General features: G+C 43.1%; 1 protein-coding gene across 7 annotated transcripts in view; it reads right to left on the reverse strand.

Moving 5' to 3' along the window:
- The window catches only part of RABGAP1L (RAB GTPase activating protein 1 like), a 769071-nt gene that overhangs the window by 7105 nt on the left and 746967 nt on the right, over positions 1–14999 (reverse strand). For all 7 annotated transcript variants that reach the window (XM_035010758.1, XM_035010760.1, XM_035010761.1 and 4 more), the window contains 3 exons: positions 13252–13362; positions 6785–6889; positions 3953–4036 (listed from right to left, as the gene is read on the reverse strand). In XM_035010758.1, coding sequence (XP_034866649.1) covers positions 3953–4036; positions 6785–6889; positions 13252–13362 — 300 coding nt within the window. The remainder of the gene's footprint in view (positions 1–3952; positions 4037–6784; positions 6890–13251; positions 13363–14999) is intronic.

A 14999-nucleotide genomic window follows, 5' to 3' on the forward strand; every position in this document is an offset into this window, starting at 1 on the left:
AGCCCTGCAAATGCCGCCCAGGCCCGGCAGAGAGCCCTGCAAATGCCGCCCAGGCCCGGCAGAGAGCCCTGCAAATGCAACCCATGCCCGGCAGAGAGCCTGAGAGTGTTCCATGCGTAAAGCATATTTTGATCTTAATTAGTAGAAAAACACATGGGGTAATTTGATTTGTCACTAGACTTTGTGACTATTTCCAGTGAATTCTTGTCCTGTTTTTGGAATCAATCTATAGAATTTTTGCTGAGTATCCACTCTGTGCAAAGTACCATTCTGGAAACCTGATGAAAAGAATTCTGGACCAGAAACTTCTCCTGTGGACAGCCACAGAGAGAGTCTCTGTTTTCAATGACCTAACGTTTCCTTAAGAAATTGGGGCGCCTGGGGCTCCTGGGTGGCTCAGATGGTTAAGCATCTGCCTTCGGCTCAGGTCATGATCCCAGAGTGCTGGGATCGAGTCCCACATTGGGCTCAGCGGGGAGTCTGCTTCTCCCTCTGACCCTCTCCCCTCTCATGCTGTTTCTCTCTCGCTTGCTCTCTAAAAAATAAATAAAATCTTTAAAAAAAAAAAAAAAAGAAGTTGGGGCGCCTGGGTGGCTCAGTTGGTTAAGCGACTGCCTTTGGCTCAGGTCATGATCCTGGAGTCCCGGGATCGAGTCCCGCATCGGGCTCCCTGCTCGGCGGGGAGTCTGCTTCTCCCTCTGGCCCTCCCCCCTCTCATGTGCTCTCTCTCTCTCAGTCTCTCTCTCAAATAAATAAATAAATAAATCTTAAAAAAAAAAAAAGTGGCAGAGGGGATAAAACAGAGTTAAAATGACCAGAAAATAATAAAGACTAAAATTCTGATCAAGTGGTTTGGCAACATGGCGTGAAATGACAAGCCTGAGGTCCAGCTCTAGTACTTTCCAGCAGTGTGTCCTTGGGCAAATTCACTAACCTTCCTAAGCTTCAGTTCCCTCATAAATACAAAGTGTTGTGCTGTGATAATCAGTGGAAAAAAAATGTATGCAAAGGATTCAGTATGGCACCTGGCCTATAATAAGTGCTTATTAAAGAGAATCTCATTATTGATTCTGAAATAAGGTGCTAACAACAAGTACTAGGAGCAGGTAGAAATAAGTGCTTTCAAAGCCAAAACCAACCAACCAACCAACCAACCAGCCAAACAAAACCATTTACTTAAAAAAATTACTAGATGTTCAAATTCCTTGAGTGACATAACATCTTTTATTTTTGAAAAGTGGAATAAAAAAAGTTAGGGGATGTCAAATTTTAAAATGCAATTTGAACTAAAAACATAAAAGATCTACCTCTATTATCAAAACAGGGTTTTTTTAAAAAAAGATTTTTTTTTTTTTATTTGAGAGAGATAAAGAGCATGAGTGGGGGGAGGCGCAGAGGGAGAGGGAGAAGCAGACTCCCCACTAAGACTCCCACTGAGCAGGGACCTGGAGATCACAGTCTGAGCTGAAGGCAGATGTTTAACCAACTGAGCTACCGAGGCACCCCTGGGATTTTTTTTTTAATGTCTGTTTTGAGGGGTGTCTGCCTTCGGCTCAGGTCATGATCCCACAGTCCTGGAATAGAGTCATTATACCTCCCCCACACCCCCCCACACCCTTCTCGGTGGGGAGTCTGCTTCTCCCTCTCCCTCTGCCCCTCCCCCTACTCATGTTTTCTCTCTCAAGTAAATAAATAAAATCTTAAAAAAAAAAAAAAAAGGCTCTAGAGACCAGGGCCTGCTTGTAGAGTTGTTCCCAATTTCTCCAGATCCAAGCCTGGAAATAATGAATAGGACTATACTGGCTGATGTGAAGAAGAAGCAATCTCCCTATAATTTTGGCAAACCATATACCTTTTCAAATAACCCCAAAGATTCCAAAATAAAGCCAATCACAGCCAATTCCAACTACAGAATGCATGTGGATTATGTTTTATATCCTAATTATCTTCAGGCAGATGGGTCTGTTGCCTTTTACATTACTGGTCGTGCCTGCCAGATAATACTCAAGAACAGTCCCAAGGATTACTATTTTGAAGAGTGCTGCATATGGTGGCCACCCATGGCCTAATGTGGTGATGAAAGAAAACCCATTTGCAGTGATGGCAAGTTCCACAGCGCGTGGTCTTTAATGTTACTTGGATTGGTTAATGTTTAACCATCCCTTCTCCTAGTTACCCAAATTGAAAATCTTGGGATCACCTTCAGTGTTTTCCCTTGTCCAGCAAAAAATGACTATGTTTTGGGTCTTCCTCTTCTCCATTTTCATTACTACTTATTTTAGTTTAAGGCTCTCTATTTTCTCACTTAGACTCTGCAGTTAGCCTCTTACCAGTCTGTATCTTTGCCTGTGGGTCTCTCCATTTGGTTCCACATTTCTCCCTGGGACAGATCAGTGCCAACAATATGTCCCTGATTATGCCACTTTCTTGCTCAAACATTCCTACTGTAAACGGAGTAAAATCCAAACTCCTCTGCCTAACCCAAAGCCCCTCCTCGAACTGGGACCCAACTCACCTCTTCTTCTTTTTTGTACTCGAACCTCTCGACAAACAAAACTATTTCTGTTCACTAACCTACCTCCATGCCTTTGCGTGTGCCGTTCCTCTGCTCCCCATTTCTGTCCCCCTTCGCTGCCTCCACATACCCGAATCTCGCCTGGCCCCTGAAGCACAGCTCAAATCACCCCGCCTCCAGGAAGGGTTTGTCCCATGGGCAACTGTCCCATGGGCAATAAGCTCCCTTTCCTATTATTTGTGCACAGGTATTAGCTCCCCATCACAAGACCAGCTCCGAAAGGAGAGAAACTGAATTAATTCATCTTTTGATCGCCCAAAGAATCAAGCCTCTCAGATAGCAGGTATCAACACATATTATCGTCAAAGAGAGAAGACAGCTCTGAAGCCTTATTTCTAAGCAATCGTCCATGAAGGAGAAAAATCCTTCTGAAAAGATGTTCATAATACATGAAGTGAACCAGTTGCAAAAACTAGCACAAACAATATAAATGACATTTTTATTTATATAGCAACAACGCATATTCAGTATATTACAGTGACTATTTCTAGTTGGTAAGGTTAAGCGATGGGGGGGGGGTGTTTTCTTTGTGCTCTTCTACACTTTCTTAATTTTCCATGAGGAACATAAATTTTATTTATAAGCAGCACATTTTAAAAAATAATAGGAATCAGATTTCAAACTCCTACATGAGGCAGGAGACCCCAGGGAAGTTCTTAGGATAAGCAGGTGACAAATGGTGCCTTGGTTAATTCTGGAATGCTGGAACTGCTGCAGTCCATTCAAGGGTTTCTCAGCAATGCAGAGTCCTTGCCATGTCCCAGCACGAGCAGCAGAGACAAGACGATACTACTCGGGCAGGAATGAGGGCTTTCTGGGAGCACTCTGGTGAAGGGGCCAGGAACATCCAAGGAGAGCAAGCCCTCCACTAAGAGATCAAAGGTTCCCAACAGAAGGTTTCCTGCTAGCCTTGGCCATGGTTGGGTAAGGTCACATGGCCACATGGGAAAAAGAGCTCCCACATTCTATACTGTGACAGCAAAGGACACACTGATTCCCCGGATACTGTCATTTGATATAATCACTAAGCTTTAGTCCCTGGCGAAGAGGCAAATGTTACTAGTGAGGTCTACTGGAAATGTGCTTCTGAGGAGGGCAGAGACAGGATCCCAATGGTAAAGATCAACTTTCCTCTTCCTCTCAATCTCCCAAACATTGTAAACAGCCAACAGATCATTTCGCTCAGTTATACCTCCCATGTTATCAGCAAGCGTGTCCAGTCACTGTTTATTGCAGAGGAGAAAGGAAGCCGCCAAATTTAATGAATGTATGCAATCATTGCTCTGGAAACTCTAAAGACAAAATGGTTTTTCCCCCCAAAGAAAAACAATACAAATAATCACTTTTATAGCAACGCAAACCGCAGTGGCACGATACCTGCTTATACTCAGCAATGATAGCTGTGGTCTTCTTTATCTCGTACTCTGCCTTCTCCAGTTGTTTCCGGAAGACTTCTTTTAGCTAGAGAGACAGAGAATGAGAAACACCAAGCCTCAGTCAAAAGCCTAATGAATTTCCACAAACACCTATATTCAGGTCAGCCTGATTCGGTCAAGGCCAATGTTAACAACTACAACTATATAAATTTTCCTCACTGAAGCTGTATCTCAAGCATTCGAAAAGCCTGATCATCTCCAGAGATGCAGACATCTTTCCTTCTCTCCTGTAATGTAGAAGACATATGAGCAACCCCATTATACAACTGCTTATCCTTACCACTTACTTTATAAATATATTGTTAAATAAGTGTCCATTCAGAAGCTATCTTCTCTCTTCTTCTTTTTTTTTTTTAGATTTTATTTTTAAGGAATCTCTATACACAATGTGGGGCTCGAACTCACAACCCTGAGATCAACAGTTGCATGCTCCCCCATCTGAGCCAGCCAGGTACCCCGAAGCTATCTTTATTCTTACGAGAGTCTAAAACAAAACAAAACACCCAGGCAACGTGTGTATTCCTACTGCTGTATAATCAATGACTGAAGAAGCATGTTAGGCCTTCCCATTCAAAGCCCCCTACGGTCACTGCTGGTATCTCTCTGAAGGTGGGAATAGGAAGCTTTTGAGACTGGAGTCAGAAAAAGTTGAGGAAGATAAGAGCTTTGGAAGTCAGGAGATGCAGGGACTGAGCAGTGACTTTAGAAGTAGCCAGCATGATACATAATGCAGGTACTTGTTACAGCCACAGAAATGCTAAACCAAGAACGCTGAGCTGAAAACCACACTTTTTTGTAGCCCAGCAACTCGGGCTTCTAGGTATCAAGGAAGGTAGGGCAGGAAAAGCTCAGGTGCCACCAGACGAGGAAAGATTTCAGTTCTTCCACGTTGTTGACCAAACAAGCAAACAAACACAAAACAACTCTGGTTAATCTTAAAGTACATAATCAGAATAAATTAAATTCTGCTTTGCAGCATCCCAAATTATAAGTGGGGTATACGCTGTATTTGCTAATTCACAAATGATTGCGATTTATAATTGGACTCCTTATCGTGAGAAGCTTTCCAAATTTCTTCATATTTGCTATGTTCTTAAATTCTAAAAGCAATTTATAGGACATATTGATTCAAAGTTATTTATATTAGTCTCTATTCTCTGTCTTACATAATTTAAGGATGCAAATCACACCTTTCTCCCCTCCTACGATAAGGCGCCACAGACTTCAGGACAAACTTAGAAAGCTGAGAGGCTTTGAGCAAGTGTCACTTAATTTCTCTAAACCATGGTTTTCTTATCTGGCAAATGAAGAGCATAATCCCTATCTCACAAAGGTACCATAATGATTAAAACAGGATATATGCACATATACAAATACGTGTGTGTATGTGTGTGTGCACGTGCATACAAATACACATACACACAAAGGGAGGGAAGAAGCATGGGTTAAATTAGTTTGCTAATAGCTTCATTCTTTTTTTTAAAAGATTTTATTTATTTATTTAATTGACAGAGAGAGAGAGAGAGAGACAGTGAGAGAGGGAACACAAGCAGGGGGAGTGGGAGAAGGAGAAGCGGGCTTCCCGCAGAGCAGGGAGCCCGATGCGGGGCTCGATCCCAGGATCATGACCTGAGCTGAAGGCAGACGCTTAACGACTGAGCCACCCAGGCGCCCCAATAGCTTCATTCTTTACCTAAAGTACTTAATTGAGCCCCCAAAAGGCAGGAGGTAAAAAAAAAAAAAAAAAAAAAAAAACACAAAACCCAACAAAAGGCCTAGATCAAAGTGGATAATCAGCTCCTAAAAAAAATTTGACTAGGTAAAAAAACAAAACAAAACAAAACAAAACACCTGGCCCACATTAAATGCTGAGAGTCATTTCATCATATTCCAATTTAAAAAAAAAATCATGGAACACTTTTTATTAACCCTGGAAGGTGCTAAATGATACATCCCTTCATTAGTAACTTCAGTAGACTTTTTCTGCTTGGATACAGGTCTGTGAAATGGTTTGTGTTCTGTTTTATATTTAGTATTTTTGATGTCTTGGAATGAAACTCATTAAAATAAATGAGTGAATCATGCCTGGCAGAGATGGAGAACATTGGTGAGGCGGCCCACTTTTCCTCAGGAAGGCTGGAAGTCTCAACTCCTTGAGTAGAGAGGCCCCTCCTGTCCCTTATCCAGGAGGCCTTGGCCAGGCGGTGCGTCTTCCAGCTGATTAGCCTCCCAATGCATATGAAGACTGGAGGGTGCTAACTTCAAGGCTGGTTCCCAAAGGGCTGCTTTTTCCCTTCCTCCGGGAAGTAAGAGCTGAGAGCTCAGCCAGGAATGCTGGCGCTCCTTCTAAGGCATGAATCAGGAAGACCGAGCGGGACTGACTGAGCACCTCCCAGCAGAAATCTCTGCAGGCTTCCCATTCCCCAAGCCTCTCAAACTACTGCTCAAGTCAGTTAGCTTGGAGACAGGACACAAACTCTGCATATTTGTCAAAGCTCTTGGATCGTAATTCCAAGTTGCTAAACTTAGAGGAAACTTCACACTCTCGCTAGCCATCTGAGTCAAGGCAGATTCCTAAAACCTGTTCAAGGGGACAAATCAGTTCCTGCCTCTGCTTCTAACGCCCTTCAAATGAAATGCCGAGACCCAACACTGCTCACGTGTCCTGCTTCAACATCGCCCTTGATTTAGAGTAAGTTTGATTTTACTTCTTGCTTAGAGTATTAATCAACTCCTCATGCCGACACACCTGCGTAAAGCAAAAGCCTCTTACCTGGGCCGTCTCTTCCTCTTGCTTCCTCTTCTCTTCTTCAGTCTCCACCAGCCTCTGCTTGGTCAAGAGGAGCTCCTTATTCAACACATCCGCCTTGTCTTCTGCCTGCACGTTGGAGCACGTCACAGTCATAAGGAAGGTGAAGAAAGAACGGGTGTGGATACTCTCTCCAAACCTAATCTCTAGTTAAGATTGCTGCATCACTACCAGAAGCCATTCTCCCCCTCCTAGCTCACCCAGGGCGCGGCTGTTTTCTTTGAATGCCAACTATAGAGCAGGCACTCGGCACACATCATCTCTGATCCCAGCAAGAATTATTTTACTGATGATGGCGGTGAAGTTTGGAGAGATCAAATAACCTGACTGGGGCAGAATGAGAGCCATGATCTGAGTTCAGACGTGAATGGCCTTGAAGTGCGTGCTCTTTCTAAATGCTTCTTACACATTTTCAGATGTCACAACAGCACTCACTCTGGGACTGTGTAGATGGATAGGTTGAAGGGGTGGAGCCTTATATGGAAGCTTCTAACTGTTAGTGCCTGGGGGTGGGGGGTGCGGATTCAGAGAGAGACAGGCTGATCCATGGACAGCAGTTAGGTGAGAAAATTCAAAGACCAGCAGAGGTAAAATGGCCCACAAGGGGACTCACACAGGACAGTGAGTACAGCAAGGAGAAATTAAGACCAAACCCCATGAGAGATAGCCTTGGGGAAAACTGAAGTATGGACCAGGCATCTAAACAGAAAAGACCATGTTTCTAGAAGGGCTGAGAAAAACTCAGGGAGAATACTCTGGTCTTAACTTGGATACAGAGTCCAATTAACCAGGAAAGCACTGTGCGTATATTTAACTAGTCAACCCGTGCCTACTGCACACCCTAGACCCTTACCTCACCCTGTAGGTCTCAGCTTCCAGTTCACATCTGTAGTGAAGTGAGCCGTGAGCCCTGTCCCACTCACCCTTATCTAAATCAGTTCCTCACCCCCATCTAAATTAGTTCCTCTGCTTACAACTCTCCTATTTCCCTTGATAGCAATTAGCACAATCTAGTGACAAATTACATGTGTGATTTATTTGTCTTGCCCATTAGACTTGCTCATCTGTTGGGGGCTCCAGCTTCTCTGTTCTTACAGTTCCCTGTGTCCCATAGTCCAATGGTTACGCCTCTGTTTTCAGATACTTTGCAACTATGGTGTAGTTAAGGTGAACAGTCCCTCTTAAAAAGACTCTAGGAGCGCCTGGGTGGCTCAGTTGGTTAAGCGACTGCCTTCGGCTCAGGTCATGATCCTGGAGTCCCGGGATCGAGTCCCATATCGGGCTCCCTGCTCAGCGGGGGGTCTGCTTCCCCCTCTGCCCTCTTCCCTCTGGTGCTCTCTGTCTCTCATTCTCTCTCTCTCTCAAATAAATAAATAAAATCTTAAAAAAAAAAAAAGACTCTAAAATTTGTTCTGATAATATTAAATTTTAAGGGGGAAATCTACACAGCAAAAGAACATCCTGAAATCAGAGGTGGGCAAAATATCTGTTGCAAGTTACGTTTTCATAAATTGTAAGATATCTGATGCAGATTATAGACACTCAAAACAGCGAATTCTAGAGCCAGTCAGATGACTGCAGTCAAAGCAGGGAGCACCTCCCCAGAGTCTCTGAGGGAGGGTCACAGAGCAGTGAATCAAGAATAGCTATACAGATCATTTCAGTGTTCTTAAAAATTGAACCAAATCTAGCTCCCTATAACGTCAGCCCACTGGTTCAAGTTCTACCTCAGAATATTTGAGCAATAGCCCCCCTAATAAAGAAGAGTGCAATTTAACGTCCTCTTCAGTACCCCCCGCATTTTCCATTTTGTGAAGAGACGAGTCCTTTCTCCTCATGACACTCTGAAGTGAATGTTTTCTAAGTTTGGTTTCTTAAAGAGATTCATCCCAATTTTTATCCTTTTGTAAATTTCTGCTACCTGGATATGTAAGCTTTTTAAATTGTGCATCACATCTAGACATTTTATAGTTTTGGAACACTAAAGGAGTGTTTCTGACATCTGCAGAAATTGCTGTGGGTCCCATGTGGGAGGAGCGTCAGTATTTTCCAGAAGCTTCATCCAGAGTCTCTCCACTATGTTAAACAGTGAAGTCAGAATGATTCTACTGCTCATCAAAATAGGACCAGATCTGAAAAAACTTAGTTCTCCTAAAAACAGTCTTCTGGGTCTTTGGACAGCCAATTTCTACACCTCACTTAAGTAGAAATCATCTTTCATGTTAAATGAATCTCTAGGAACGGAATACTACACAGAGAGATACTCATATTCTTTGAACTCAAACCATAAAATCTTCACCATAATTTGTTAAGATCACTGTCATTATTAATTCTAATCACCAACATCTTTTTTTTAAAGATTTATTTATTTACTTGAGAGAGACAGAGAGAGAGCAAGGGGAGGGGCAGAGGAAGAGAGAGAGAGAGAATCTCAAGCAGACTCCCTGCTGAGCGCAGAGCCTGATGTGGGGCTCAATCTCAGGACCCTGAGATCATGACCTGAGCCAAAATCAAGAGTCGGCCACCCAATTGACTGAGTCGCCCCGGCGCCCCATCACTTACCAACATCTTATAAGGCCTTGTTTTTTTGTAAAGATTTTATTTACTTGACAGAGAGAGAGAGCACAAGCAGGGAGAGCGGCAGGCAGAGCAGGCAGAAGGAGAAGCAGACTCCCCGACGAGCAGGGAACCTAATGTGGGGGCTCGATCCCAGGACCCCAGGATCACCACCCAAGTCGAAGACCGACGCTTAACCAACTGAGCCACCCAGGCGCCCCCTTATAATGCCTTATCGATGTGGAGACTTCGAATTGCTACCTAAGGTTCATGTGACATACATAGGAGAGGAAAAAGCACTGCCATTTGTGATTTAACCATGAATCGACCGATAACCTGATCAAAAGGTTCAGCTCTCACATCAGGGATGAGGATCTTTCAGAAATGAGTTCTCAAAGAACTCGTCAAGCCTGTTGTTCAATCTAAAACAAAACAAAACACTTCGCCACTCATTACGCGGAGCCCCTGCTCCTAACACAGAACCTGCCCCGGTCAGAAGGACGAGGCGCCGTCCGCAGTGCGAAAGTGCTGGTGTGTCTCTTCTGCTCGTTCCTTGCGAACGAGAAAGGACAGGAAGGGCTTGAAGGCAGCTCGCTACGGAAACTGAAATGGAGACGTCGTATCTTTTTACATTGTTAGTCACGGAGAAGTCCTTATTTCAAGAGTCTAAGGGAGGGCAAGTTGTCAAAACAGACAAGTCTGTCAAAGGGAAAAATTATGGGCCTTTTGTGCCCAGGACGCCCGAAGCCAGCACTAAAATGACAAGGGTGAGGAATAATTTATTTTTAAAGAGTACCTAATTATCTAATTAGTGCTTGTTTGCTTTACATATTGTCTTGAATACAATCTGCTTTCCTGCTTGTTTAATGTTGGCTGAAGTTTGACTATTTCAATGAAGAGATGTGATTTTGATGAAAGTGGCAATGGAAAAGTAGGGGGCGAGTGGGGTGAAGGCGGGGCAAGCCGGCGCTTTCCCTGTGCGGCTGGTGTCCTCCCAGGCTGGCTGGGGGGCAGGACACCTAAAGTGCACGGACGGACGGCTTTTTGACAGGCAGATAAGCCCCACTCGGGCAGAAACTGCAAAATCAGATGTTTGAAGGAGATATGCATGAAATAGCAATTGTTATTTTTTCACCTAGAGAACAAGCTTCAAAAGGCAAGGGCCAGGTCTTACTCTTTTAAAAAGAGAGGTATAAAGGGAGGAAATTAAGAGAAAGAGGAAGAAAATGAAAAAATGAAGGAATCTTTTCTTCAGGGACTAGCATCTAGAATCTATATGAGCTATCTACCCAGATACTCAACCATCAATTATTTCGGGAGTACGCATGGTCTTTCCAGGCTGATCCACAAAATAGACTTTCTTGGTGGTACAACATCTTTTTAAAAAATAATATGTTTTTTCTGATTATTAATAAGGTATAACGTATATTATTACTAAACCAAGGGTTGTTAAGAATTTAAGGTCTTCTTATAAAAGATAAAATAATTGAAAAAAATACATGCATAAAGATGAATCTAAAAGTTAGATTGATGCTCATCACCCAGAGTATCTAGAACTAATATGTTGATGGATTTCCTTGTAGGCTTTTTTCCTTTTGAAGTATATTTCAGCTTCCTTTCCTAAGATGATGGCTCCATCAGCCATATCCTTTGCAATTTAAATTTTTTTTTTTTAAGATTTTTATTTATTTAACAGAGAGAGAGAGAGAGCACAAGTAGGCAGAGCGGCAGACAGAGGGAGAGGGAGAAGCAGGCTCTCCGCCGAGCAGGGAGCCCGATGTGGGGCTCGATCTCAGTACCCTGGGATCATGACCTGAGCCAAAGGCAGCCGCTTAACCGACTGAGCCACCCAGGCGCCCCTCCTTTGCAATTTAGATGCAAGCATTATATACAGATAAATTTATAGGTTTTACGAAAATATTATAACATCATCTTCCCATTGTTTTTAAAAACTATTCCAAAAAGACATTTACTTTCATTCTCCCCTTTTATTGGACATATACATTATTTCTACTTTTTATTCTTCTGAGTAACATAGTAATAAACCATCTTGTACACATACTTCCATCCAGATCTCTGTTAGAATAGCTTTCCAAGTCAGAGTACATATGTCATCTTCCTCATTTACTAAATGTAAGATTAAAATAATACCTGCTTGATGGAGTCATTAGCGAGATTAAATGAGATAACGCTTATAAAATTGCGGAATATAGTCGTTGGTGCATAGTAGGTACTCAGTAGACATTTCATCTCATTACTTTTTAATCCTTTTAAAGGTCTGATAGATAACACCAAATACATTTCCTGCACAACTTTAAACATACGACTCTCTCTAGTGAATTTCACCGCATCCCCAGAGTCCCACTGCTTAAAACTCTTTTTCATTTAGTTATCCATCTTCAGAAAACTATTAATGGATACAAGATTCAAAAGAACAGAATCAAATGTGAGGCCGTTGGGAGAGCCAGTATGAAAACAGGAATTTCGTTATAGTACCGACTCACCAGCATTGTCTAATTAATACAAAAATGTACCAGCCGAGATCAGACTGGTCTTGGTCCTGTCCGACTGGACACCCCTCTGTCTTCTTTGGCTCCGACTCTCTTAGTCACACATTTCTCACACCACCTCTAACAACTTCCAAACAGCCTGGCTGAATGGTTTCGTGGGGAAAAGGGTCACCCCCACCCCCATCCCCGGCCCCCCAACCAGACTGCTTTTCAACCTTCTACATCCTGTGTCCCACGAAGCACAGTCTCTGTTTTATTTTCGAACTCTGTTTAGTGTGGATTCCTTCAGCTACCCCTTCTCCGCCTTTAGCACTGTTTTCCTTAATAGTCGTCTAATCCCCATCTTACTGTGGTTGAAACTTTTGAGCTGCAAAATTAGCTGTTTATATGGGAAAAAGGAGCTGTGCCAGGGACATTTAAAAAACTCCTCCAAACATTTAATAGTATTTACATTATTGGATCTGTATTTGAAATATTGTCAATGAGCAGGCAGCACACGGGTGATGCCTCTTTTTTACAGATTCAACAGTGTAAGTCTCAATCTTTCTGACCCTGGCACCGTTTGTGGGGAGTATTCACTTTTTAAGTCAGAAAAGAGAGATAATTTTCAATCCGCCCAAGACTCCTTCCATATTGCCAGCTACCTTTTATAAAACACTAGCGACAGAAAACAGCAAGTCCTAAAGCTGTCAGTACTGCTGGAAAGAACCAGGGAAGTTGAACAATTTAAGGTCTTCCTAGCAATAGCTATGTACTGAACACACACTGCTGACGTGCTTCACCTTATCTTACTCACAGGCAGGTTAAGAACTGCGCAGGGTCATGCGGTGAGCAGACTGTGCTGCCAGGATTCACAGCCAGGCATCTTGGCCCTCAGCCCCTAGAATGCCTGTCTCCCCACCAATGCACGTATCTTAATGTACATACTTCACATAAAATCCTCACGTTCATTGTAGATGAGAACTCTTCTTGGAACAAAAAGTAAAGTGCCTCCCAATGTCAGCGTGGCATTGGTATAGTCTTGGTGACTGATACTCCCAGGTAATTATGCTGGCAGCCCTTGGCTTAAGAAAAGTACAGACGAAGAGAAGAGACACCAGAGAAGTTTAGAGTTATAAAAAAACACGTTGCACATGCTGTTTGGAAATGACCCAAACCGTTCTCAAAGGCTGGCGTCTTCCACCCTCTCCAGTTAGCACAAGCTGTCCCCTGCCACCTACTGGCCGCCCCTTCACCCAACAAGCAGCCAGCACTCAGCGTCCAGTACAGAGTGAGCCCCAGCGGGACTGCAGGGAGAGCAACTCGGTCCTCGCCTTTGAGGGGCTCGTCGCGGTCTGACTGCAACCTAGTGAACGACACGCTTACCTGATCCAAGTCATTTCGCAGAGCGATCTTGCTGGTTACTAGCTCATGGGCGAGGTCATCGTTCTCCTGTTCCAGCCTCATGCTGGCCTCCTGCAGTCTCCGGTTCTCCCTCTGCAGGAAAAGAGCAATAGCCGGAGGGCAGCATTAGTGCCGAGAGAGGCACTAGCAGAAAGGAACGGACCGGTGAGCAAAAACAAGCAGCGACAACAAAGTGAACTTCTGAAGGTGTAAAAAGGAGGAGGCGCAAGGGGCACAGGAAGGCAGGATTGCTGTCCGGGGAAACAACAGTGAGTTAAGCCAGCAGCGCAGATGCGACTCTCTACCCGGTGAACCTTACAACTGTCCCTGACAGGCTGCATGGTAAAAGGCTGCATTATTTAAAAAGTGCCACAAAAGGCAAAATTTCCAATATCTCCCCAATCCTGTGACGTTTCATATAGACCCAGAACCCAGACACGGGCCATCCTCTGTTTGAAACATGCACAGTAATCCCACCCTTAACCTCAAGGGAAACTGCATGACACAGAAGGCGTGAAATGGGGGGGAACCACTAGACATCTCTTCACATTGTTTTTCCAGTATCAGAGTTCACATTCATTGAATATATTTAATTACGAGCACTAAATCAAGAACCAGGATACATGGGTTCAGGACTTTTGCTATCAACTGACACGTTCATCCTCGGGGTAGAAATACTTTTCCGAACACCAATTTTTGTATTAGTATGAGCGACAGGCCTTATGACAATGGCTCTCGGTGTTTGTTGGAGGGCTTTTAAAATTTCTCAACTTTAAAACTTCAAAAGATCCTGGGTAAAACAAATTACTGAGCTGTTTTTTTCCTCTTGAACTCCCAGGAAAAATCTGAAACAAAGTCCTATGATGAAAGAACCAAGCCACATTTTTAGGAAGAAAGGTCTCCCCTGAACTAAACATTATGAACTGTGTACATGCGCATCTATTTTCAGAGTAGCAATTTACTGTCTTCCAATCCAAAGTATCAAAAGTACCTTTTTTTGTTTTTTTTTGCTACTGTTAACAGTTATGGGAGATTCAAAGAGAGCTGACAGGAAAGACTTCAATGTGATGAGCCCTTCCTGTTTTTCAGATTTATACTCCTAACAGGGTTTTCTGCAAGGGTGGCAGAAACTCAGACAAAGGAGTACTGCACAACCAGAAGACAAATCTATGCCCTGGAAGAGAGTATATCATCGTGTAACATGGGGCAAAAGGACATTTATCTTCTATAGAACAACCTAGGGTTGGCTATATGGAAGAAAGAAAGCCCAGTTTCTTTTTTTTCTTTTGGTTTTTTAAAGAAGGGCTAGGAAACTGACGGTAAGGGCAGAGCCTTAGACTTTCATGGAGCAGAGGATCCCCCAACAGGGCCAGCAGAGAAGCTAAAGGATAACTTGTGCTTTGACTAGAACCGGCCAACAGTCTATTCCTATCTCCTCTTTTGGAAAAGGAAGACTGGGATACTTGGGGAATGCCAAAACATTTTTGAAAAAGAAATCTACTGAAGAAGATAAAAACAGTCCCAAATCTCTTAAATGCTTTTAAATAAATTCATGATAGAATTCCATGCAGTGTTAAAATATAAGTGAAAAATATGATCAAAGAAATGCTTAAGCCACCTCATAGGAAAAAAAAAAGACAAGGAACTAGAAAGTCTCATTTTCATAGCATAAATAACATTAATTGCAGGTACTGGCTTATTTTCATTGTTGTCTTTGTACTTTAAAAATG

Source organism: Mirounga leonina, unplaced genomic scaffold (assembly GCF_011800145.1).
Source record: "Mirounga leonina isolate KUSES-001 unplaced genomic scaffold, KU_Mleo_1.0 Mir_154, whole genome shotgun sequence".
Lineage (NCBI taxonomy): Eukaryota > Metazoa > Chordata > Mammalia > Carnivora > Phocidae > Mirounga > Mirounga leonina.